The sequence below is a fragment of the Tachypleus tridentatus genome, chromosome 3 (genome assembly GCF_004210375.1).
Source record: "Tachypleus tridentatus isolate NWPU-2018 chromosome 3, ASM421037v1, whole genome shotgun sequence".
In the NCBI taxonomy this organism is placed as follows: domain Eukaryota; kingdom Metazoa; phylum Arthropoda; class Merostomata; order Xiphosura; family Limulidae; genus Tachypleus; species Tachypleus tridentatus.
Genome location: NC_134827.1, coordinates 51,595,620 through 51,622,674, shown reverse-complemented (window position 1 = coordinate 51,622,674; position 27,055 = coordinate 51,595,620). Strand labels below are relative to the sequence as shown.

The following is a 27,055-nucleotide window of genomic DNA, read 5'->3' as shown; positions in this document are numbered from 1 at the left end:
TATATTATGTATGGAGTGATTTTTGAATATTGTTAGTATCTTTAACAGGTTCATATTTCTTAGATAATCACAAAATTGTTTGTTTTCATTTTAAATTCTAACATTAGTTAAAACAAGTCGAGGAATATATGGCATATCGTAGGCTACCACGTGAACTTCGATGTCGTATTACGGACTACTTTGAGTATCGTTACCATGGGAAGTACTTCAATGAAGATGCCATTCTGGGGGAACTTTCTGAAAAGTTGAGAGAGGTGAGTTAGTGAAGAAATATTACATATTTTATATTTTTTCTCTCTCCTGGATTATTAACTTCACAGTTGATTTATGAAATGTGTCTACATTAACTAGAAGGATGAGTAAAATTGTTTATTTTTACTTTGAATCACAACAAGAATGGAAGAAGTAATTTCAGTCTGGAAATATTTGGATGGAATAAACAGATTTAGTGATAACAAGGTACCTTATTTAAAGTGTAAATAAAACAAACTTTTTATTTGTTTAATCGAATCTTTCATATAAAATCTGAGAGGTTCATATACATCTGACAAATTATTAATTAAAAACTTGTGAACAAAAAATATGTGAAATATATATATCAGAACTGACACATAACTTAGATATAGCAATCCTGATTAATATCATAATTCAGTATACAAGAAAAGTAAAACCCATAAAATGTTTAACCAGCATAGAAGAAAAATAAAACTTATAAAACCATAAGCTAATACACAAGGAAAGTAGATTAGGTTAATACCACTTGTTTAGGTTAGGTTAGGTTAACTCTGTGTATCTTTCTAGAAACTTGTTCAAGTAAACTTAGGTTAACTCTGTGTACATCTATACTAACATCTTCAGGTCAGGTTAGGTTAAAACTGTTTACCTCTAAAAATTTGTTCAGGGTAGGTTTGGTTAGCACTCTTTAAAATATCTCTAAGGACTTGTTTAAAATAGGTTAACATAATGTATATTTCTACAGAAATTGTTCAGAATAGGTTCTGTTAACATCATGCAATTCTCTGCAGTGTGGTAATTCTTTATCATGAGACTTGTAGTAAAAATGTATTGCAGAGACTACTGGTACAAGTATTAACCTTCTAAGGTTGACTTCAGGTCTTTGTTAACCATTGTTCTTGTACTTTATTTCAAGTAAAATTTTTCATACCTGTATCAGCAGTCTTTTCAATACCATGTACCACTGTTGAATCTTGTTCAAGATATAGCAGAGAGCCATCTCAAGAAGTTATTAAAAAGTGTCACAATTCTTTCTTTAATGATGACTTTATTTGGTACATTTAAAACTACTGATTACCAACAATATTTTTATCTTGGATCATGTGTACAGTAGCAGTTTAACACATAATGATTATGGTTTTCTTGTTGTCCTTCAAGAAAGTAGCTTTGGTTTACCTATTCTCTTCACAGAATTGTGAGGTTTATCAGCTGATCAGTTGACCACTTTGCTAACTTGTTGGGTAGTCTGTTCTATTGAAATAGAATAATAAAACCTAAAACAGTATTATGTATTCTGTTTGAAATAGACAAAAATCACTAAGTAGTTAAAAGCATCTATATATTCATGACTGTTAAGCAAAGAATAAGTTGAACAGGAACAACAACAAGTGAGCAGACAGAACAACTTTATTATAAAAAATGTTTAGTGTATTTTGCTTACTGGTTGCTAGGATTGCTTTCTGCACAAGAAAAAACTATATTTTACCATCACTGGAAACATTTTGAAATAATACATTTTCCATTTAGGTAAAGAGTTAGTGCATGCCAGCTGCATTTCTCACTAACTGTTCCATGTAGCACAAAGCAGAAAACTTCTAACATGTACCATTTTCTAGAAGTATCCTTATCACCTCTTGAGGTTAATTTCCTTACAGGATCAAAGTGAAACAAGACTTTAGGTATTGCGAAATGCAGTCTTTAAGAATCAATCCATATTTATGTATTTTCAACATTTGTTAGTGAACGTCTTGGATACATTCAGCATACAAGCATAAAATTTTAGAAAAAATGTCTGAAAAAGATAACCTCTATAGTAAATTTGGGTGCACTGCATCTGTCTATATCTGTACTAGCTTTATACAAGAAACACATAAAATTCTCAGAATGTTACCAGTGAAAGAGTGATTATTGACAAAAGTCTTACTTATTTATAGGTAATTGTTTTTGTTTAAGTGATGCTTCAACTTAACAATGTATCTGTCTGTAGAAAATACTGGGATTACTTTCAGTGAAAGATTAATCACTTATTCATTTTTATTTATTATCATTTTTTTAGGATAGCACAATCTTTAAACCCGTCCTCTCATTGGTTATTTTGTTGTCTTTCTTTAGTACATTATAAACCGTTATAAACTTCAACTGCTGTGGTTAAGTTGTTTAACTGTTGTGTTTCTTTATTACATTATAAACTGTTATAAACTTCAACTGCCTTGGTTAAGTTATTTATCTGTTGTCTTTCTTTATTACATTATAAACTGTTATAAACTTCAACTGCCGTGGTTAAGTTATTTAACTGTTGTCTTTCATTATTACATTATAAACTGTTATAAACTTCAACTACCTTGATTAAGTTATTTATCTGTTGTCTTTCTGTAGTACTTTATAAACATGTTATAAACTTCAACTACCTTGATTAAGTTATTTATCTGTTGTCTTTCTGTAGTACTTTATAAACATGTTATAAACTTCAACTGCCGTGGTTAAGTTATTTAACTGTTGTCTTTCTTTATTACATTATAAACTGTTATAAACTTCAACTGCTGTGGTTAAGTTATTTAACTGTTGTCTTTCTTTATCACATTATAAACTGTTATAAACTTCAACTGCCGTGGTTAAGTTGTTTATCTGTTGTCTCTTTTTAGTACATTATAAACTATTATAAACATCAACTGCCTTGGTTAAGTTATTTAACTGTTGTCTCTCTTTAGGACGTTATAAACTTCAACTGCCGATCACTAGTTGCTTCAGTTCCTTTCTTTACAAATGCAGATCCAAATTTTGTTAATGATGTTGTGACTAAACTTGAATACGAAGTCTTCCAACCTGGTGACTTCATTATCAAGGAAGGAACACTGGGAACAAAAATGTATTTCATTCAAGAGGGAATAGTAGATATTGTTATGGCAAATGGTGAAGTAGCCACTAGTCTGTCAGATGGATCTTATTTTGGGGGTAGGTATTTCAAAATAGTTTTTTATGGAGTTAAATTAGTGTTATATTTAACATATAACAAATAATGTATTATGAACAATATTTTCATTTCTTAAATATATTTGTATTATAGGTAATTTTAGTTAGGGTTATAGATTTATCAGTGTATTATTGTAATGTTTTCTGTTGTTGGGTGTGCTCTTGAATTTTTGTTTAGTTTATGTAACAATAAAAATTACTTTATTTTTCAATAACTTTTGCTAAGACTATGTTCAGTAATAAGTCTGACATGACAAGCATGTGAAAAGAAATTCCAAGACTAATGGTACATAAGCCTAATTTACTTACAAGCTTAGACACAGAATTTTTTTGTCAATCAGTCCATAACAAGCACACAGAATGACTGCAGCCAGTATCTCACTGTTTAACTTACTAACTGACATTGAACTGAAACTTCCTTTGCTTATTTGTTAACTCACTGTTTCACTAAATAACTGATTAATTCACTAATTTTGTATTGTAATTGTATCCTGGTGTTACTTTCATCATATTGATTCTAAAGTTAAACCTAAGAACATATAGTAAATTATTACACTAGTAATCCAATGTTTTATTTTCTTATTTTGATAATGAATCTGAGGCCTCTCATTTACTGAGTGAATAACTAATCACCTGACCTATAAGGTTAATACACTTTCAACTATAGCAATGCAATTTTACCACTTCAAACCAAGACATTTCGTGTAACTTGAAGGGTAAGTCTAATATGCCCATCAGAAACAATATATTAAAATTTAATAATTGCTAAAATTTACTACAAATCTTCTTTTTTTATTATACTTTGATATATTTACCAGCTTTTTGAATGTCTTACAAAACTCACATTCATGATTTACACTTTCAAGATATATTTTAGCAAGATTCAGTGCTAAACTAAAAAGTACCATTGTACATAAAGTAATGAAAGTAATTATAAAAAGAGACAAGTAATGCAAATGTAGGAGTCTCAAACAAGTAATGACAATTAAATCATAAGTTTATTAAAGGTACATAATGTTATCGAAAAAAAAAAAAGTTTCGTACAGTTTATCAATATTTAATTGCAGAGTATTGTTCCAAATATCCTGTTTTACTACTTTCATAATTCAAATGACTTATGTGGTTGTTTTTTAACATTTTCATTTCTTATATAAGCTAGTCATCCTTATCAATGTTCATATTGGTTATTTGTGCAGAGAAAGCCATTGATGTAAGTGTTTTTTGTTGTTTTTATCCCCTTACTATCACCATTTTTTGTATGCTTGGTTGAGGTTATTATTTTACTGGAAAATGAATTGCTGCTTGGGAAATAATGTTCCTGAGGGAATGAAATGATCAGATGTAGCTTGTACCGATCAGCAGTTAGGGTGCCATCAGTTTTGTGTAAGTCATTGATACCACTATTGAAATTTACCCGTTTCCCACTATATTCACTGTAGATGTTGTTCATTAACTGTGATACCATTCTATTCTCTGCCGTCAAAGAAACTGTCACTGATTTTTACTGAAAAATTTAAACTTGATGTAATCGGTAAAGAGCAAGTTTCCTGCCTTTTGATTTAGTTATTGTCTTCCATTGAAACCATTTTATTATACCATTCTTGAGATAATAGTCACACATACTTATGTCGTGGTAGTTTGTAAGATCTACACTCGATCATCAGTTCTCTTGTAAAGACCATAACCTCAGATACTTGGAGAATACTGGCTTTCTATCTTCATCACTTGTATTATTAACAGTTCTAGTTTCATGTTTCCTCATCAGGGTCTTGCTGCAGTTCATCAAATCCTTATATAACCATATCATTTGACTTGTATGTACTGATAGTGCAGTATTTCAGTTCTGGGAGCCATGACTAAAACCACACAACCTCTGTGCTATTTAAGCATACTAAATATTCCTGTTGTCTTATAATATTATTTATTTCAAGTTTATTCTATGTTTGTATACATGAAGAGTTTGCATAACAAAAGCCATTACATTGATTCTGATGTAAGCTACTTTTGTTCCTTTTTGTTTTGAAAATGGATAATTCTTGCTTCTACCCAGAAGGTTATTACTCATTATGAAATGTGTAAGGATGTCGAAAAGAGAGTCCTTCAACAGTTGTTCAAGTAATAGCTAGAAATTATGAACCCAGCTGTGTTATAATAAAAATGACTGTTAACATGGGTAACACAAGTCATCCTCAGTTAATGTGAGATTTCATGCAAACTAAGGAATGTTGCATGAAGTCAGTCTAGTCTGAAATGTCAGATGTTTAGTATATTTATCTACATGGTATTTAGTATTTCAGGTGGTTTCAAAGTAAGTTGAACAGAAACCAGAGGCAGACTTTTGAAAGCTGTGTGTGATGATGATGATGTGTAACGGTAATAAACTTATATGGCAGTATATATATATATATCTTAAGTCATCCATGAGTGTTGTATAAGGAACACTTACTCTCAAACTATATGTTAGTGGAAACAAAAGGTTGTGTCCAGATTTTAAGACTTTGTGATATGAAGTTAACCATGATTAGTGACGTGTAAGATATTATCAGAAAATAAGTGTACATGTTATTTTTGTTAATAATTATGAGATAACATGTCCATTTTAACATTGAACTATTTTGGAAGCAGTGAATTTTCATGCATGATTAGTAGTAATGGGAAGACTCAAACTATTTATGAAAGAAAACACAGTTTTATCTGTTGTATTCTGGTGACAGTAGTCTGAGATATTTCAGTTGTTTTGAAGTGAAATGCTTAAGAATGTGAAATTGTCAATAGTATAGGAAATTCAAAAAACAGTAGTTTAAATACAATAAAAAGTATAGACTTGGTATGCCTAGCATATTATATGGTTGGGAAAGAATATTTTAAATCTTGCAGACTTAAATATTTAGAAAAGTACACAGTTTCTTAAATACTTTATTAACATTATATTTGTACAAAATGTATAAAAGTACGGGTTATAATTGTAATAGGGTAAGAGAGAAAGCAACACCCATGTGGTGAAAGTGCAAGTCACACCAAAGCTAGTATTAAACTTATTAATAAAATAAGCCCAAAGAAAATACAAAAAAGTGTTAGTGAATCTCAGTGGTCATAAATAAAGGTTAATGTTATGTAAATCGGAGTCAGTATGTATGTTTAGGGTCCAGTTGTACAATACGCATGATGTCAGTTGTCACAGAAATGGCAAATGAGGACAGCACAGCTAAAAGAGTATTAGTGAGACAGATACTCAGTGAGGACTGTCAGCTGGGCAGTTCACATGTGCTAAGGATACATGTTTCACTGGCAGTTAGGATATGAAAACATGTGAACTTGATGCTTTACCATGATAACTCTGATAATACTTTGTCTCTGAAAGAAGTTATGGCACCTTCGACCTAAACATGTGGCTGATCTTTGGACCAGTTGACAATCATCAACCTTATATTTTCAGACTGTCCAAGGTAAAACTGGCTAGCATGTCATTCTCCTCTTTGAGCTACCATGGAAGTATAAATAACATGGAGCAGTAGTGTCCACTACAGCTGAGTTTTGGTATTTTGCTCGTAGAATCCTCCAATATGTTGTTGTAAGTTGATGCTACAGTAAGTGACAAAGTTTTGTGATTCCAGGCTAGGAACTTGAAAATGGTTAATTTTTATCCAGCAAAACATGTAACACTGGGAACTTGTTAGCAATGAATAATATTCTATATGATTTAAGAATGGAGAGCTGTAGAAATGGCTAAATCACTGTAAGCACTTTGGAGAGCTGCAGAGATGATTAAATCACTGTAAGCACTTTGGAGAGTTGTACAGATGATTAAATCACTGTAAGTACTTTGGAGAGTTGTACAGATGATTAAATCACTGAAAGCACTTTGGAGAGCTGTACAGATGATTAAATCACTGTAAGCACTTTAAAGAGCTGAAGTGGTGAAAGGAAAGATGAAACATACGTTAATACCAAGTATGTTCTGTAAGTTCTGTACAATATACTCTGGTAATACTGTACAATATGTTCTGGAGGTACTGTACAATGTTTTATGCAAGTACTGCTCAATATGTTGTGGAGGTACTTACAATATTGAATAAAATTCATTTATGTCATTGTGTTTATGAAGGATGAGACTTCCTTGTCATGTATGTTCTTTTTTATGGGTACAATTTTGCAAAGATATTATTTTACACAGCATTATCTCTCATAACTTCAGTAAAAAATGGACTGCATTGTTCATTTCACTGACGTATGGTTTGGTCAGTTGATAAGTGGAGAGGAGCTCAGAGTAAAATGAAGTGTTAATCAGTAGACTTAAGCCAGAGCTAAGCAAGCAGAATAGTGAGACCTTTAGTTACAGCGGTCTTTTAAAATATTATAGCATGAATTCTAAATATTTTTGTATATCATACATGATCGATGTTTTTGTATGTAATATCACTGCTGTTTATAAAAAGTCCACTGTATATTCCTTATTGTTTTAGGTTAACTGCTATTTTTATTTTTATATATTATTTGCTGTTTTAATCTAGAGAGCATTGTATAATATGCTTTGTTCATTGTCTTTTTCAACATTTTACTATTATTTAATAGTATCACTCTGGTCTGTAACATCTGTCAGAGTAATCTAGATTTTAATTCTTGGTAGTCAGTCTGGTTTGTTACTATAATCAAGAATTTGGTGTTTAGTATATGGTTTGGTCTGGAACATCTGTTGGTATAATCCAGAATTTGGTCTTTAATACTCAGTTCTGTGTTCTGTTAAAGACAAGATAAGTAACAGCTTGTTCACAACCTTGTGTATGTTGTTTTATACTTTAACAGGTAGTTCAGAACACTGTGTTTATGTTATGCTTTAACAGGTAATTTACAACACTATGTTTATGTTGTTTTATGCTTTAACAGGAAATTTACAACACTTTGTTGTATTATACATTGTGTCCTGTCTGATTATATGATTTTCTGTTAGCTCAGCAGAGATCTAGTACTTCTCTGTAAAGGGTATCTTCATTGTGTTTCCTGTTAGCTAATGGACTTTTTCAATATAGTTTTAAAGGCTCAACAGGTAGTAAAGAATTTTTTGACTGCTTGTACTTGTATAGTCTGTTAACTAGTGTGAACTTTCTGATTAGTTGGATGATAATTACAATGTCTGCTGTCACATGACAGTAATATGTTTAAAGGGGAGACATTGCAGTAGCATATGTCATTAATTCCATTTTTCATAATTATTGTATTAGTAAATTTACAGATATTGAAGTGTATTAATCAGTTTACAGGTGTGATTAAAAGTTAAGATTTACTGATTTTGTTTATCATAGAATTAATTTTCTTCCTTGTGACCTTTCAGAAATCTGTCTGCTGACTAATGCTAGAAGAGTAGCCAGTGTCCGAGCTGAAACATACTGTAACTTATTTTCCTTGTCAGTGGAACATTTTAATGCTGTTCTTAATATTTATCCTCTGATGCGACGGACAATGGAATCGATTGCTGCTGAAAGATTGAATAAAATTGGAAAAAAATCCAAGTATTGTGAGCCAGAGAGAAGACCTGCATATTGATTTAAACACAGTGAATGCCATACTGCTATCTCATCAGACCCCAAGCAGTGAAGATTCAAGTGACAGAAATGAGTTTACCATTGCTGCAGCTCTAAGGAGTACCATTCCTCATCCAAAGTCTGAGAGCTGCTTCCCTCGCGTAGACTTCGGATCCTCTTCTCTTCCAAGGAGAGGGACTTTCTCTCAGTCCTTTATTACACCACCTCTACGGCCCACCTTCCAAGCCTGACACTGCCTGTATGATAAGCTTTAATTTTCTGATATTGAGACTTAGTTAAGACTTGGAACATCAGTTTGTTGAGAGTTTAACATGATCCTTTTGTTTAAAAATGTAGGAAACTGTTCTTCCATTCGGCTTTTGGAAATTAGTCGAATTAATGCAATAAATAGATTGACTTTTAATGGAAACTTATGTGTATGACTGTAAAGGTGCTCTTATAATAATTTTAAACGACAAGGGAAGAATTTATGGATTTAAGTATAATTGTACTCATGTAGAAACTGTCTGCAACATTTACAGAAATATGATCTATTACTGAGAGAAAGTTTTACTCCCAATAATAAGTTTTGAACATTTATTTTGTGAAATCAAATTAAAGTATCTTCAGAAATTTATACATCAGCTGTCTTCTGATAAATATCAAATTGTTTTGTATCACTTTTCTCTGGTACTGGGTAGGTTTGCTGCAAAATGACTATGTTATATTAGATGCTCTATGGTACAATTACCATGCATTTAGAAAGAGGATACATTGCATACCTAGATATGGGATGACTACGTGATACTGTGTGCTTTGTAGTAGAATTATTGGGCATTTAGAATGAAGGTATTGAGTACATTACATATGCTGTTGCAAGACAACGACATGATACTGTGTGCTTTGTAGTAGAATTATTGGACATTTAGCATGAAGATATTGAGTAAATTACATATGCTGTTGCAAGACAACTAGATGATACTAGAATGATGATATCCATTATCTGTAACCTAGTATGTTGCATAATTCCTTTTATATAGTTTTGTTTGTGAATACAATATTGATGAGTTTACTAGCGTCTTCAAACGAATCTTAAACTATGCAGTTTCACCAACTAGAACTGGTTGAGTCTTTTTATAGTAGTTTCATGAAACAGGTGAATGTACAGTATTGGTTAGGTTTAGCAGCTACTCACATCATCAATGATTTTACTTTGAAGACTTCCAGAACAAATGTGAAACCAGCAATCTTCAAGTGGCTTATTTCCTGTAGAATACTTATTATTTCATATACAAGTTCACCAGGTCTTAAAGCCATACAGGTAAGAATCCAGACAGGTGAACACCACATTCTTCAAGTAACTACCGACGAACAAGACCCTTAACTAAGACAGACAAGTAACGCAGGCCACAAAGACAATTAACTCAACCTACATACTGACAATTTCTGTTTATTCCCTACTTACATAGTGAGTCAAGTTTAAAATACAACAATGAATTGAAGGTAATAAATGTTCATTTAATCACTTTTTATATACAGTTAACTTATGAACAGATAACCAAATATTGATTTGAAGACAAAAAATTACAGAAAACTGTATAATACATGCCCCCAAGTTTTTCATTTTTATCATGTGTATTAAGCAAGTGCAAGAGGTGAAAATTCATCATTCTGCCTATATTCACCAACAGAAACAAAAAACTATGTTTTCTCTAAGTACTCCAAAATTCATCATAATATAAAGCACTTAGATTTTAACTTATGATTTTGTATTTAAACAAAAACATCCATTAAAATGATATCACTAGTTCCTCTGCTACTGTCACCTATCAGATGTACTTATAAAATAAAGCTGGCAAAAATTAAATCATAAAGTTAATAATGTCCAGTTCAAGAATCAATTAACAAACATAACATGAAAATACTTTCAAACTGTGTCTGTATATAAATATACCACATTACCAGACCTAGGACTTAAATAAGGTGTAGAACCCACGGAAAAGTTTTATTGTTGATAAGAAACCTAGCGTATCGTGTCCTGCTTTATTCAAAAGTATCTTAAATATTTGTTTTGGTTATTTAAAGGTTTTTCTTACAAAATTTTCTTTAATCACAAAACATAAGTTGAAGAGTTAACCACATGTAATTTAATTAAGGGTTACAGTCTGGTAACTAACAAGTCTTGTTTAATTCAGTGTAATAACTTTTCAAAATTTACCTTTTAATTCTAAAGTTATGTTTACCTATAAATGTTTACATGTTGTACTTTGCCACTCCAAACCAGTTATCTTCCTAAATCAGCTCATTGTGTGACTTAACCAAAATTACTTGTTTTATCCCTGGTGAAACTCATACTGTCTTTATAGTGATACAATTGTACAGTACTCTTCCAATTTTATCCTGTTATTGGTAGAGTGAAATTTACTCCTATGAGTATAATCTGCTCCTTAAGACTCTGTTGTGTAAGTTACTTTATGTGGCAACTGTAGTAAAGTTAACCACAATTATCATGATATTGATAAAACATTAGATGAGAAACTCATTAACATTTATCTTCAGGAAATAATGCCAGTCACAGTGTGTTTTAATAGGTTTCATCTCACTAATAGTTATTTTAATTTTTGTAGATGTTTACAAATTATCTTGTTGGTAATGTGGATAACATATGGATAAGTGAGTAGCAATGTAGAACTAATAGCCACTGTCCATTAGAAATATATTTATATAGATAATCTATACAGTACATACATGTGTAGTATGAATATTTTTACCTCACAAAACTAATAATTTGTCTGATGATGTAGATAACATAAGCTGGAGAAGAAAGCTCTGTTTATCCATGTCTTGTTAGATATTATTTAGTGGCGTGTGACTTCAAGCTTAACTGTATGTTGTACACAAGTACACTTGAATAAAATAAGTTAAACAGTTTGGTTAAGGTTAGTCATTTTATAAATATTTCTACTAACGATATCAAATCTGGGATATGTTTGTTTTGGTTTTAGTCTGTGTTCCTCCACTTTAGGGAGTATCTGCTTTAGATTTATGTTACATACAAACATGTCTCATGTATTAAGACTGAATTACTTGTCAAACAATGTTACACACAGAGATATTCAAAAGCTTTACTCCAATTGAAGTTCCAGATAATTTTAATGAAATCCCTCTGTTATTTTTTGAAATGCTGAGCATGGGTTCAGATGTGTATAACTTATTGATTGGGGTAATATTTCTATGTTCTATAATGAAGATATGTAAACAAGGTAAAAGAGGTAAAAAAATAATTTTTTGTACCCTTCACAGTTTCTTCAATCACATGAAATTTGTTTAGCTTTGTCTAACTCTGATTTTTGTTTCTATCATAAACTGTAATAAGGCTTGTTCAAGACTGTTTTAATTAAGATTATAAACTAATGTATGAAAGTGAACTGGTGTTATTTCTAAGTCACATATATTAATACCTTTTTAAAAACTCACCCATATAACATGCTGCACACATGAGATAACAAAGTACATACTTAATAAGACAGTATTGTTTATATCCATTCCTCAACACTGTAAATTATCAATGTAAGATCACACATTGAGCATTATGTTGAAAACAGAAATAAAAACAAGATTAAACATTCCTTCTACTTTGTATGATTTACTATCATCAAGCCTACAGCCACTTAACTGATCCTTCCTACATGTTTCTTTATTATTAAACATGTTTACAGAAATGTAATTTGTTTCTTCACATCCGAAAGTACTGTAGTCAACTGTTCTTCACCAATACAACAGATTAAACAGATTATCACCTAACTACAAATAAGTTGATGAAATTATCTTGTTGCCAATCACATGGAGCTGATAAGCATAAATATTCACTGTCTATTTCTATACAGTCTCTTCCCTGAAACAAAATCTCTCTCACACATGTGGTCATGATAGTAAAGACTGATACATACAGCAACCATTTACTTTCTTACTAAGAATGGCAATAAATGTAGAAGAAATGCCAAGCTTCTAGGTCTTTCATTCCAACAATGTTTTAATGGAACAGTGTGGTAGATATGCAGGTTAAGTGACATGTAGCTAGCATTACCACCACACCTTGGATATAACAAACTAGTATATACATTTGTTTTCAAGAACTGGTAGTTTTAAATGTTAAAATAAGTACATAGTGTAGAAATGAACCATAACTATTTCAGTATTTTAATGTATTAGTACATAATAATTATGCCTGATGAGTGTGTTTTACTTTTGTTCTCTGTGTTGAGACCTTCCTCAGATGAGAAAGCCACAACACATCATCAACATAAGAGTATAGAGGGAATTATTTTTCATAGCAATTATAAACAATGGCATTAAAAAATAACCCTTTAGTTCAGTAGACAAATACCACCTACTAGTTTATAATGTTTATTTTCCCAAGGAAACAAACTGTAGCAGTGTATAGATAAATTAATTCTTAATAGTGAAATCTAGCCTGTTAGTCTAACTTCTAGAAAACAAAAACAGTGAAGGATTTATCAAGTTTTTCTGCCATTTGATAATGTATGTGGTGAAATAAACTGATTTACAATCATCATGTTATAAAGTGGTGTGAATATTTATTAAAGCTACGTATTTTTCAAACTCAAGAACCACTTAAATTACTTCTATCTAATATTGCCAAAGAACCCACTTTACAAACCAACATGGTGAAAAGATACTTTGATATCACATTGACAATGGTCAACAGAGAAGTACACTGTCTATTTATCTTATTCTGTGGAAGAACCAATCGTTTCGTTTCTTTGGACTATATATACACACATTCAAACAAGCACAGTTAAACCATATTTAAATCCAATAGTTCGATCTCTAATATCTTTGTGTATTCAAGTAGCATGCATCTTCACACATACTCTGGCTGGCCTTTCATTCTTTTTATCAGTGATTTGTTACCCACTTTAATTTCGAGTTTGTTAAATCCTTCTGTTTAAAATCCATATTTGGACTGGGTCTGACGTCGAGTCATCCTGTTTTCAGCCCACTGATTCTTAAGCTCTAATTCTCGTTCCTTGGCCTGAAAATGATCACCATTTTGGTGTTAACTGATAAAAACATTTTAAGTTTCAACAAGAAGACAATCACAGTACTATTTCATGAAAAGGTAGAACATGCTATAATGATTCTACATTTGGAGCATGTACCACCACTTACTGTCTCTTAACTCACCATTTCAAAATTCCAAACTTTAGATTATTAAAAACTGTTAATTTAATAGGGAGGATTACAGAAACAAGATGGATATCTTAAAGTAAATAAACATACCAAACACAGTATTTCCTCAACTCAATTCCATGTTGAAAAGTAACAATATTTAGGAAAGTCAATCTAGGAGTGTGTAATTTAATGAAACAAATTCACAACCATATCTCAACTTAAGCTTGTTTGTTTACTTTATTTATAATTCTATTTCCACTTTTATCTCCCTATCTTGTTCTCAAACCTTAAGCTAAATATTATATGTACACAAATAATATTTCTTACAGTTGTTATATGAACGTAAATATTTGTTATAGTTATATATACATAAATCGAATTTTTTGCAGTTGTTATACGTATACAATATCTCTTAGTTGCTACATCTACACAAATGTATTATAGTTGCTATATGTACACAAATAATATTTCTTGTAGTTCTTATATATACACAAATATTTCTTAGTTATATGTACATAAATATTTATTATAGTTATACGTACATAAATAATATTTCTTGTAGTTTCTATATGTACACAAATAATATTTATTATAGTTGTTATATTTCCTTCACCTCTCTGCCGGCCATAATAAGGCCAGTCAAAGTTTTGCTGGTCGTATTTCTACTTAGATCAACGTTATAGTCATTCTTCAAAGTGTAAAACATAATAATAAAAATTTTTACACCCCGATTTCTGATCAAGTTTACGTCACGACAGTTCCAAACTTTGGTGGTTTGTTACAGCTGCCTACTTTATCTGTAAATAAATAAAACAAAATCTCTGGCTTATTTCCACCTACATCTGGTATTCTTTTCACCATCTCCTGCTTACAAGGTTCTTACTGCTCCTTATTGCCATCATCAAGAATAGTTCCTCCATCTCACATTTATATAATCAGCCACCACACAGTGTTGGCTATAAATCAAAACTTACCATCAGCCATCACTGTGATTTCTGATTTGATAGTTGAAACTGAACTTGGTGCTATCTTTCAAACCATGACAAAGATTTCTCTTGTGGGAGACAGTCTAAATGTTTGTGTAACATGGCCAGTCAGTCAAGTAGTGACAAAAACACAGATTTTTTAAGCAGCATCATGTCCAAACGGACAAGAACCCTGTACATAAATAAATGATACGTGACACTCCTACAGTTGTAACTATGTTAACAACTGCTATGGTACCTGTGTCATGCCTGCTATATAAACATTAAATTATATTCATAGTCTGTATGCAGATACATGCATGAAGTAGATTATGAGTCATTATATAAACTACAATATGCAAGATGCATTTAGTAACACTGCTCAGGTTCTATTACAAAACTCACAGCTATTTCTGTTGTAGGCTGGCAGAGCAATAGTATATAATAACAGAAAAGACGATCCCCATTATGAACCACTACTGTGATTCATGATGTAGCAAATGATCTATAATTCTGTTGTTCTGCATATCCTTTAGTTTAGAGACTTCTTAAAATATTTTATTAAAACAAACTCTTAAATGATTTAGGTTAATTAATAAATAGTGGAAAAAAAAACATCTATTGTAAGCTTGAAGCATATTATGTGATTTTGACTGCTATATTCATGGTCTACTGTCCCTTCCAAAACTGAGTGAAAGCCATATTCTCAAATATAACACATCTGGAAAGTAAACTATGTACACAAAACTGGGAACTACATAAGAACTGGGAACTGTAAGATAAGAATGTATTATAGAACTGACCATACCTGGAAAGCAAGATAAGTTATCTGATGTTTCCTCCTCTGTTGTTGGCTCGGTAGATCATGTTTACGCCGGGAAATCTGATGAACCTTCTCCTCAGTGATAGATTTTGTTAACCATTCACGTGGATTTGGTAGCTGCTGGTCAGCATTGACATCAATAAACTGAATTTCTTCTTTGTGGTGTTTCTTCTTTCCCTGTAGTCTTAAAAACTAGTATTGATGAAAGACAAATGTAAAAATTAATATGTGCAAATGTTAACAAAATATCCAAGTACCGTATAAATATGTTTTGTCTATTAATTACTTTGTTGTTCTGAGATGTGCTCTACTTACTAAATAAAGTCATGAGTAACATGTAGAGAGGACATCTTCTGTGTAACCTTTATTCTACGTGGAACACTGATTACATATACATACACTAATTACTTGTATCCATGTCAACATGTAACTTAGTGATACAATATAAAAGGATGGAATATATCTACAGACTTTAAGATCAGAGCTAATGACACCTTCTAAGTTATATTGTTCTGCCTGTAACTGGTATATTTACCATGTTTAACAAACGCTGTCACTGATTTACATCTCGATTTTGGTGGGCTTTCAGTGTAAACATTTACATTAAGTGAAGTTTGCTCACTGGGGATATCTATATCATTTGAAGTTTTGTAGTGGTCTCGTGGTTAAGGTGTTGCTCTTCCAATCTACAGGTCACAGGTTAAAATCTCATCACCAAACATGCTTGCCCCTTCCAGCATAAGGTGATGTTATATTGTGACAACCAATTTTACTGTTCTTTGGTGAAGATTACTCCAAGAGTTAACAGCTGCATTCCTTCTATTAGGTAACTAAGTTAGGGACAGATAGTGCTCAAGCAACTTTGTGTGAAATTTACAAACAAATAATAAAACCTATAGAACTCATGAACAGTCCATTGTAATATTGAACTACAGGCATGGTTGAACAGTAATGTCAGTGATAACAACTTACTCTGTCATCTTGTTTAAACTGAAACTCAGGTCTGTAATACTTTTAACATATTTTATCAATTAGTTGAGAAATTCCAACCATATGCTACATGGTTTCATTCCCACAAGTGCTGTCTCACTGTGTAAATTGTTGGAAAATGGTTTATAAAATAAAGCATCTTTCACATTTAACAAAATCAAATGCTTGACTGATTTATTTTCAGTTAGGTTAAATATAACATCCTAGACGTGACAATTGATTTGGAAGTTTTTACCCTACAAATTATTAAGAGTATTTGCTCTTGAGAATGGAACCAATATATGAAACTGAAGATAGTACTTTCCTGGGTCAACATCAGCCAATCATCATTCTGGACAATGAATACCTCCAATAATTTTGTAGTGCAATAAACTGTTATATTTGTAATTTTGCTTATTAAATTCATTCTATCTACTGATTGGTTGTCTACATATCATTTGGCTTAGACTGCAAAATTTTATACCACAGGCAGATTACACACTGTAGACCATCATCCAATGTACAGCTTGTTCCAATATGATGGGTGCTACTATTGTGATGTAAGACTTAGCATTAGGATATCAAATATTGTAGTGTAAGTTGTGTGCTTTGATAACTTAGCCTTGATGTTATGACAGAAAGGATGGATGTCATAACATTAATGTCCGAGAAACTTGAAATTACAACCTAATATAAAGATCACCTGAAAATATGCTACAAATTAAATATAAACACAAAAACAAAATTTACCTTATCTGTCATTCTAATATGTAAGGCTCAAACTCTTGTATTTTATGGCAATAAATATAACTGAGCATGTCAAAGTAAACAAAGTGATGCCACAAGACAGCTCATAACGTGTGTTCCAATTGGCAAGTAAGACAACTATACATTTTATATATTTTGGAAAAAATTATAAAAAAGTTAAATATATGATTGTTTCCTTTCCTAGGATTAATGCCCATCAGTGAGAGCAGCTTTGATGAAACCTACCAGAATGGAGGGCAGGAACTTAAAAAAAGAGTGATAAATCTAGAATGAACAATATTTTACAGCGAGTTGAATTTTTAACCCTTTGTAAACAAGACAATTATATTACTGACAATAGTTTTTAATACAGTGTTATAATTACTGGTCTCCAACTTTATGCTAGAATCTCTAAGAAGAAATATTAAATTATTGTTAAGTTTCTCTTGCTGAATGTAAACTGCATGAAACTGGTTCCAAGAAATCTTATCATGGTATATCTAGGACTAATGTGTTAACTACAATACCTTGTCCATACATCATACATAATTTAAATTGAGCATACCAGTTAAGATAGATGCTTCTAGTAATAGTTCCTTTAAGTACCACTAGGGCAGAAATGAAGTTTTGTGAACAGTTTTTAAAATTCAACACCTTTTCTTGGTACACTGTTTAATAAGGTTAGCTTATCTAGATCAGAGTTTTCTGAAGTGGCCAATGAGACTCTACTAGGGTAAGGTTGGACCTAGTGGCAACAGTGGATGAATGAGGTTTGTTATGTTTCTTGATTTTTCAACAATGTATAAATTAACACAGTGATGAAAAAACAGATATTTAGAAAATAAATTTTAATTTAATTACTTGTTTTACTTTATGTTTTTTTTAAAAGAAATAGTAAGTTGGGGATTGGTAACAAGTGAAAATGGTTTGGGAAACCTTGATATAGAAATTTGTTTTTACAAAACATTTAGCTTTGAAATCTAGCAAGTCTAAATATTCTTATGTGATAATTTTAGTAAATAATATTTGTAGATCTGGATTACCATTTCATCATTTAAGAAGCTCTGCTCGGCAGATGGATCTACTATCTCTGTGGGGTTAATATTACCATCTTTGGATGCCACTTGAAAATCATGCTGGTAACCATGGTGATGTGTCCATTCATGAACCTTATGAGCTGAATTCCACCTGTGGCTAAAACTGAGAGGGTCATCCATACTATTTGTTGCTGTAGTTTGGTTTATAACTTCTACTGCCTCACTGCTAGTGTTTACTTCTTTCTTACTGCCTATCTGGGATGATGCTCCATCATACGTTGACTGGAACTCACCACTACTTATCTCTGGCAACGTTTCAATTGTGTCCAAAGAGAAGAAATCAGCTGATGAGTTACCACCCTCTTCATCGTCATATTGAACAAATCCATCGGTAGAAGACGATACTGATTTTTGAACATCAGGAGCTGATGAATGCTTTTCACTTTTTTCAAGCCTTTTGATCAGAATGTGAGGCACAAGCTCACGACCTGCTTCTTTCAGAGATATGTTTCGAGGGGCAGGTAACATATCAATCAATCCAGATTTTGACTAAACATAAATAAACAGGGAATGAAACATAACAACAAGAATATGTATTTCATGACACAAGTTAAAAAATTAATTTAATTTGATAGTTTTCCTTCCTAGGTGGAAGCTTCATAATAAATAATGTTTAACAAGACCTCATCTTCCAAATAGTAAAGTAAGTTTGGTATAATTAACACACAAAATACTACACTAAAATAGCATGCTTCTTAATAGTGTTTAAAATACTATTTAAAGTGAAGTATATTTTGACAAATATCAAATTTAAACAGAATAAGTTCAGGAAGAGCTACCCAGTACTCTGATACAAGAACACAGAAAACCCCTTCTCAAAAGCCATGAAACTTGGTGACACCAGGAACTGTTAGACAAGAAGCTGGAACCCCTCAAGACATGACCCAGGTGTAAAAAACATACTATTTCTGCTGATACACAGCCATGGATGAATGAAATAAGATAAATGGAATGCCATGTGTTATAAGAAATTGGATTTACTTGCCATGAACCAGACATGAAGATCAAGGACACAAAGTGCTGGATGCAAAACTTGCAACTATGGGGATTGATGAAGATCAGGGTGAGAAGGATGAAAGTAAGCAAGGAAACCATGCTTGAGTGGGGTAGGAAGGAGCAATAAGGACTTTTCACTGGGTAATCTCCCTCACACTGTGAAGTGATCAGATAGTGGTATCAATGACAAAGATTACCCAATGAAGTAATTAGATAGTGGTATCGATGAGGGAGATTACCCAATGAGGTAATCAGATAGTGGTATCGATGAGAAAGATTACCCAATGAAGTAATCAGATAGGAGGATAAAGGAATTTGTTCAACCAATTCTGACTGAAGGCATCTATAGTCAAAGCTTGAGTATGGGGGAACAGAGGATAAAAACAAAGGTAACTGGCAACTGATGGAGGTAGCAAATGCATAAATATGAGGGATACCCCATAATAAATTTAAAGCCACTAAAAAACAATCCACCAGATACTTGAAAGTACCTGGTATGCAACACACCAACAAATAAATGTGATGATTTGTCCAAAATAGAAAATCCAAGGTGAGAAAACACAGGGGTTTTAACCATGGAAATTATCCCAATTATAGGAAGGAAAGATGAAAGAATCCAAAAATCTGGAGCAAGATTCCATTGGTTGTGGAGGGCTCACTGAAGGGACCACATATGAGCCTAATGAGGGGTATGAGAGTCATCAAAAAATGTAACTCACGAGCAGAAAGTGAAGAAGACAGGGCATTCCAAATGGTCATTTCCATAGAACAAAGCCAGAGAAGAGAAGGTTTGACCCAACTTAAATGGGTGTTGGAAAAACCACCCATATGAACAAGGTACTGGGTAGAATGAAAGAATAACTGTTTCAATTTAATCAACCAGTCTATTTAAACAGCTTTGAGAAAAAGTTGACAAACTAACTTGTTCAGATTGAACAAAAAGAAATCAACTGTCCATGTAGAAGTGAAAGCATAACCACAAGACATGAAGACATATGGCACCAAGGCTAGCCTGCAAGGTATGGCATAAAATTGGTACACCAGCCTACGATGGGTAAACTAATGGTAAGAATAAGAATATTCCAAAATGTTTTGATATAGAGGGCAGCACAAAAAAGGAAAAAAATCTTGTGAGAAGAGGGAAGTACCATATTGAAACCTTGTTACAAAATAAATGGGAGAACTTTGGGCAAATGACCATGCTATACACAGTTCATGATGGATAAAGGTGTCAAAAGATATCAGAACTTGGTGTATTGTTCTTACCGAATGTAATTAACATCATTTTTCACTGTTCATGTTAATTACAGCTCTATTACATTACTAACTAAAATACTTAGTCAATATTACTACACTTTCTTTTGAAACAGTGAAGTTATAATTATACTTCTAAACTATAAAAATAACAATACTTACCAAAGAATGTTTAACTTTCTTTTTTGTAGGCACTTCCTCATCATCTTTCAACTACAAAGAATATAAACAAGTATGTTGAATGAGTGAAATTACAATTTCTTTGCTATTCTAGAACGAAACAATCCAATACCCTGAAAAAAAATGTCTTTAATAAATAATTAGACATTGTAAGTATAATTCTAATATATCTCCAACTATCCTTTGGTCTGGTACAGTAGCTTGATTGTAAACTCTTCAAAACACATACTGGTCCAAAATTGGAATGTCTATTAAAACAATATATTGTATATGAGATAGATTTATTATAAAGTTTACTATAGTTCTACAATTGGCTTGGTATTTTTAAAATAACCTCATTATATTGTGGTTTTGTGATAGGGATCATGTTGCACCAGAACCCCAGTTTATTGTGTTAAGAACACTGTTTAAATTCTCCTTAGCAGGTTTTATTTTTATGATCATCATATGATATCAGTTAATTTTGTAAAAGTTAGTTATATAATGTAACCAGATTTCTATTTTTTTACATGAAAGTATATATTTCCACTATAATTGGGTTTGTCATTGTCAACCAAAGTCATAAAGTAACCAAAATAAAAGTTAAAGTAACAGAAACATTAATATATTATTTAAAATGGTTTAATTATTATAGCTTTACCTGACAAAGTATAGTATCCAATAAATAACAAGAATACCCACAGTCTGATCAGTTAACGTTATTTATATCATGGTGACAACAGTGATTGTGTCCTAATAAAAAGCTCAAATCATCTTTGTTTGCTAACTTACTCCTTGTTAGCAATTTAATGTAAATATTATGTATTATGGCAAATAAACATTACAGATTTAACATTAATAAAATGACTAAACTGGACAATTGCATCTCAGTATATTGTTTTGATTTCTCAATGTGTGGATTTCACAGAACTTTTGTTTCACTATTAAGTAAAAACAAAACACACATTTATACTTTTTTTTTTCTTCCACAGGTTTGTGAGTGCATTTCAAAGAGTTTCAACAATTTCAAATAACTTAATAATTTGAAACCAAATACACTGATAAACAGCAACGCTTCACTTACTTCTTTTAGTGATGGAAACGATATTTTCACTGTCTGTTTCTCTACTTTTGTATTCATCTTTATCCTTCTTTCTAAGTTACTGTTGTTGTCCGTTTCTTTAATAACTGGAGTTTCATTCATAGAATTTTTTGGTGGTGGCAAAGACGCAAACATACTTGATTTCACAGAGTTGTTAAAATCTGAAACGTCTGTAATACTACCAGTACTAGAACTTGTTTCACATTCTTTGATTTTAGTTTCACTGATAATGATGTTACGCGAGTTACCCTGAATAAAACTCGTTTTTATTTTCGGGGGAGGCAGTGTGTCTAGCAATAGTGATAAACCTGAACGTTTATTGTTATTTGTCTTTACATCACTATAGTAAACATAACTTTCACCTGTGAAATTACCAACATAACATGGCGTTGGCACCTCTGCTCTAAGCCTAACTTCTTCTGTAGGTTCATCGCAATGGAAATTTTCATTTTCTTCAGAATCACTTTCATCACTTGTGCCATAAGCTACGAGTGACATTATGTAGTTTTGCTTTTCTTTCTGTCTGTTACTTGTATAATAATGAGTCAAATTTGATATTACTGATCAGAAACAAGAAATTTTAATTCTAAACTAGCCTTACGTACCTTCCTCATTAAGCCCAACCATAGTGCCACCTTGAATCTTACTTGTGCTATATAATAAATACTGAAATTGGTTTAGTAACACATGTTAATGAGTCGTAAGTGTCTGAAAACTTCTAACATAATGTCTTAGAAAAGTTTTGCTCAAGATCCCGCAAAAAGTTGTTTTCTTGTTGTTTGTTAACTCAAAAATCTTCCCAAAGAGCCAACCACGGGTATCGAAACTCGGTATCTAGCAGGATAAGTCCACAAGTATAATGTTGTACCGATAAAAGACTTCGCAAAAAGCTACTCGAAAATTATTTCATAACTGTTACTAATTTTAAGTGGTAGTTAATATAAACTAAATATAAACCTGGCTACTAGTAAAGCTAATTAAGTATATATTTATTATATTTCTACTCATTAAAATAAGAATGCATTGTCATTGGTTAGAACCATCGTTGTTAAGTGCGGAACTTTGTTGTTTATTTTTTGTCGGTAATAGAGCGCGAACAATGAAACGCTAGATCCACACTCGGACACACTAATCATTGAGTCTCAACTGGCTTAAGCAGCCATTTAAACAAGTGTGTTATGTCCATGTCAGGGTCCATGTTGGCAGCGTGGCAAATACTTTAAACAGTCTATAAATTACTGGGAACTTTCTGCATTGCACATTGCATATGCATCTATGACATTTTTTGGTTTGTTGTTCGCAAGTAATTTGTACCAAACCCTAAGTTCACCTACTACAGCTAGCGAAGTGCTGTCAATGTCAGCCTTGTATTCATTGACCAACTCTTTAATTTGGTCGCATTGTTGTGCTGTAGGTTAACTCCCCATGGACCCAAACGTTTTAGACAAGTTCAGTTGCTACCTGTGAAGTTTCATAAAGATTCGTGATTGCATGGTAGATAATTTCACACACAACAAATGGTCAAATGCAAATTTCTGATTGAACACTCTTTAAATACACAAGTTTTGTCAGAACTAGAGAAATACAATCGAATATCTATGAAAGGCTCAAACGCTTGTTTGTTCTTGCCAGGACATCTACAACACAGTTTGGTTCAACTTTAATATCACGGTGAATGTATAATAAGGCTAGGCCATTTAATCGATCTTCAGTGGTGGTATTTCTCAAATACGTTTTGAGTCTTCTGAGAGTTAAAAACGAACGCTCCACTGAGCTCGTTGACACAGGCAGCGTGGCAAATACTTTAAACAGTTTAGAAATTACTGGGAACATTTCTGCATTGCACATTGCATATGCATCTATGACGTTTTTTGGTCTGTTGTTCGCAAGTGATTTGTACCAAACCCTAAGTTCGCTTACTGCAGCTAGCGAAGTGCTGTCAATGTCAGCCTTGTATATATTGACCAACTCTTCACTTTGGTCGCATTGTTGTGCTGTAAGTCCTGACCGTTCTGTGGTAGGTCCTGATGGTTGTAGACACATGAAGTTTGTAAGGAGAGTTTTGTGACTGGATAGACGGTTACATATTTGTGAAAGAAAGTGATCAACAAATGGTAGAAATACAACAATATAAAAGTACTCCTCAGGGCTAGTGGTTTGTGGGTTAATACGGTACATCTGTCTTTTAGCCTGCCTTGACATTATGATGCCACTTTGAAGCTCACTACACAGAGTTTGAACTTTACAGAAAATGTTGTTAAATTCATTCACAGTATTATTTCTGAGTGAACGGATTAAATCTTCTCCTATTTCTGCGTGATGTATCGCAGCACCTAAATCAATGTTCTGTTGCTGCAGTAAGTTGCATAGAGGTAAACTAAAGGAAAACAATTTAGCAATAGTAAGTAGAGTGATGATGAATTCTTGCTGTGTTATAGAACACAACAATTGATTGGCTCGCGTGGCAGAATCTCTGTTATGCCAACCTGATATGGTCTCAAGGGCATCTGCAACTGCATGGATTAATTCTAGAAAGACAATGACTGAGTCATGCCTCTCAACCCACCGGGTGGGGCAAAGACCTTTCAAACTTTTTTTTCGATTCAGGTGCTTTATTCTCCACCGAAAGAGCCAAAACGTACTTTCGTTTGAGTGTTTTGAGAACGTTTTCAATGCTAGAAATTACTCCTATGCAATTTCGCACGGGAACTTCTTTACAAGCATCAGAAATTGCCAAGTTTAGGGAATTGGCACTGCAGTGTACATTGGGTGCAAGTGGGAATTTATCAGTTATGTGTCTCTGGATACCATTGAATTTCCCACTCATCGAGGTAGCACCGTCGTGACGTACCCTTGTCCTCGCAGGTAAGCCATGTCAGTACCATATTTTGTCAGATTGGTTATGATAACATCAGCCAAGTTTCTGCGTGTCACATCATAAACAGGTATAAATTGCAAAAAATCTTCTCGCATTGCAACAGAGTTGTCATTGGCATGCAAATATCTAGCACACAGCGAAAACTGTTCAATGCCTGAAATATCTGTTGTTTCATCAGCTAATATTGAGAAACACTTTGCAGCATTAACCCTGTTGGCCAAAGCATCAAGAACATGAGTATTACAGGCATTGATTATTTCATTTTGAATTTGAGGACTCAGATACATAACATTCCTCTTTGTACTCTTAAGGCTTGCTAAAAGCTTAGCATCACCCTTTGTCCTGTAGCGCAAAATTGCCCGAAAATTCCCATCATTATTGATGGGCTCTTCATTAGTTTCACCAAAAAACATTGGACCAGAATCATATTTGCCCCTCAAAGCTAAACCCTGTCTCCCACACAGCAATACAGTATCAATAATAGACAGTAAATATTGCCAGTGCTGTTTAATTTCTTGCTTGTAAGTTGCATCAAGCTGTAAGTGCACAGATGAACTTGTGATTTCGACCTGTAAAAAACTGTTAGCTTTTTCCTTGCTGTCTTGGTCGTACTGTTTCAATTCATGTGCCTTGAAGTCTTCAACATTCTTCCAGTTTGTGTATGGAAATTTCACTAGTTGTCCAATTTATGGCTTCCAACACCAGCACCATCAAGAGCAAAAAGACAGCAGTACTTGTAGAAAGCACCCTTTGCATGTTGACTGTAGAATAGCCATCTCCACTGTGAAAGCCAACAATGCAGAACGTTTGCATGATTTTTAATACAAAATTAATATAATGAGGAGTCGACTTACCTGTTTACCAATGCTGACATCATCAGAAATGTAATTTCCAATATCCCAAACTGTACCTGAGGTAGTAGTGACAGCACTGGTAGAAGGCCACGGTGATGACTCTGACAATTCAGTTGACAATTCTGATTCAAACTGATTGGCTGCAGCATATTGATCAGGTTCAGTTTCATGAATGGGTTTAAAGAACCCGTGCAGTGTCTTTTGCTTTTTCAGGCTTGACATAGTGAATGATTGTTTATCGCAACTTCTGTTTGTCGACATCACATTCACAGTATCGTTGGGGCTATCTATAGTGAATCATTCATACCAGGTTAGTGCCATGGTGCAGCCAGTCTGTCACGGTGCCACCCACTGTTTATTTGTGTAGTTAATTCTTGAAATCCAGGTAATCTGAACATACACTGTCCATGATATTTAAATACAGATTATAGACACTATACACATATTTTGCACTCTCCTGAGTGACTCTATATTTTATATGTTGATGACAGGACTGTAGGCCTACTTTGCTGGGCCTGATAACTTTAAGTTATATATTATATATGTACCCCTATATATTTACTTATGATTAAAAAATAAGACAAACACTTCAGCGAGCCATTGTGAAATTTGCCAAAAAGGTGGTCTCAAAATGCATAATTCAGGCTTTTCTTTTATGTTTTCATTCAAAAATTTCCAGGGGGGGCATGCCCCCAGATCCCCCTAGCATGGCTTCGCGCCTGTGACGCTTGCATCAAACAATCAAATTAACCCCCTCCCCAATGGCCATTTCTGGCTACGCCCCTGGTCCATGTGAAACTGAAAAGTCCAGCATGGCCAGGTAGGTTAAGACGTTCGACTCGTAATCTGAGGGTCGCGGGTTCGAATCCCCGTCGCACCAAACAGGCTCGTCTTTTGAGCAACTTCATTAGCACACAAGATACTGTACAGTCACTTTGAATATAATAAACTCGTATTTTTAGATGGACCTTGTAATATAAATTCAAAACGCTTCAAGTGAAGAAAGTCAGTGCAAAATTCATTTCTCATAAAAAGTTTTGTTGTCTGGTAAGCAATATCAACAGAATTTGCTACCATGTAGAAAACGAAGCCAATGTTCAATTCCTTCTTAGCTGTATTCACACACGCTTTCTAACTTTAGAGTTCTTGTACAATAAAATCTGTCATTTTTTTCATGTTGCATATACACTTACGTATGTAAAAATGCCAATTTTCTGTGCATAGTAAGAACATATTACAGAAAGAAACATTATCACCACTAGGAAATGCCCCATTCTACACAGAATCAGATC

At 32.9% G+C, this 27,055-nt stretch overlaps 1 protein-coding gene and 1 pseudogene across 4 annotated transcripts in view; one reads left to right on the top strand and one right to left on the bottom strand.

Moving 5' to 3' along the window:
- Nucleotides 1-10,861, top strand: part of LOC143246822 (potassium/sodium hyperpolarization-activated cyclic nucleotide-gated channel 2-like) — a 61,654-nt pseudogene extending 50,793 nt beyond the window's left edge. The window contains exons 9-11 of the transcript XR_013026177.1: nucleotides 108-254; nucleotides 2,943-3,186; nucleotides 8,534-10,861. The product of XR_013026177.1 is annotated as a potassium/sodium hyperpolarization-activated cyclic nucleotide-gated channel 2-like (transcript). The remainder of the gene's footprint in view (nucleotides 1-107; nucleotides 255-2,942; nucleotides 3,187-8,533) is intronic.
- Nucleotides 106-22,686, bottom strand: LOC143246823 (proline-rich protein PRCC). Of its 3 annotated transcripts, none has more exons than XM_076494003.1 (5): nucleotides 22,014-22,685; nucleotides 20,933-20,983; nucleotides 18,467-19,009; nucleotides 15,693-15,899; nucleotides 106-237 (listed from the first exon to the last, which is right to left on the bottom strand). In XM_076494003.1, the coding sequence occupies exons 1-5, from the start codon at nucleotides 22,527-22,529 to the stop codon at nucleotides 208-210; spliced, it is 1,347 nt and encodes a 448-aa protein (XP_076350118.1). In that variant the 5' UTR covers nucleotides 22,530-22,685; the 3' UTR covers nucleotides 106-207. The 3 variants fall into 3 exon arrangements, with proteins under 3 accessions (XP_076350118.1, XP_076350117.1, XP_076350116.1); XM_076494002.1 differs by lacking the exon at nucleotides 106-237 and adding an exon at nucleotides 1,411-1,485 and having other exon boundaries at nucleotides 22,014-22,686; XM_076494001.1 differs by lacking the exon at nucleotides 106-237 and adding an exon at nucleotides 10,158-13,779 and having other exon boundaries at nucleotides 22,014-22,683.
- Between the last annotated feature and the right edge of the window lie 4,369 nt (nucleotides 22,687-27,055).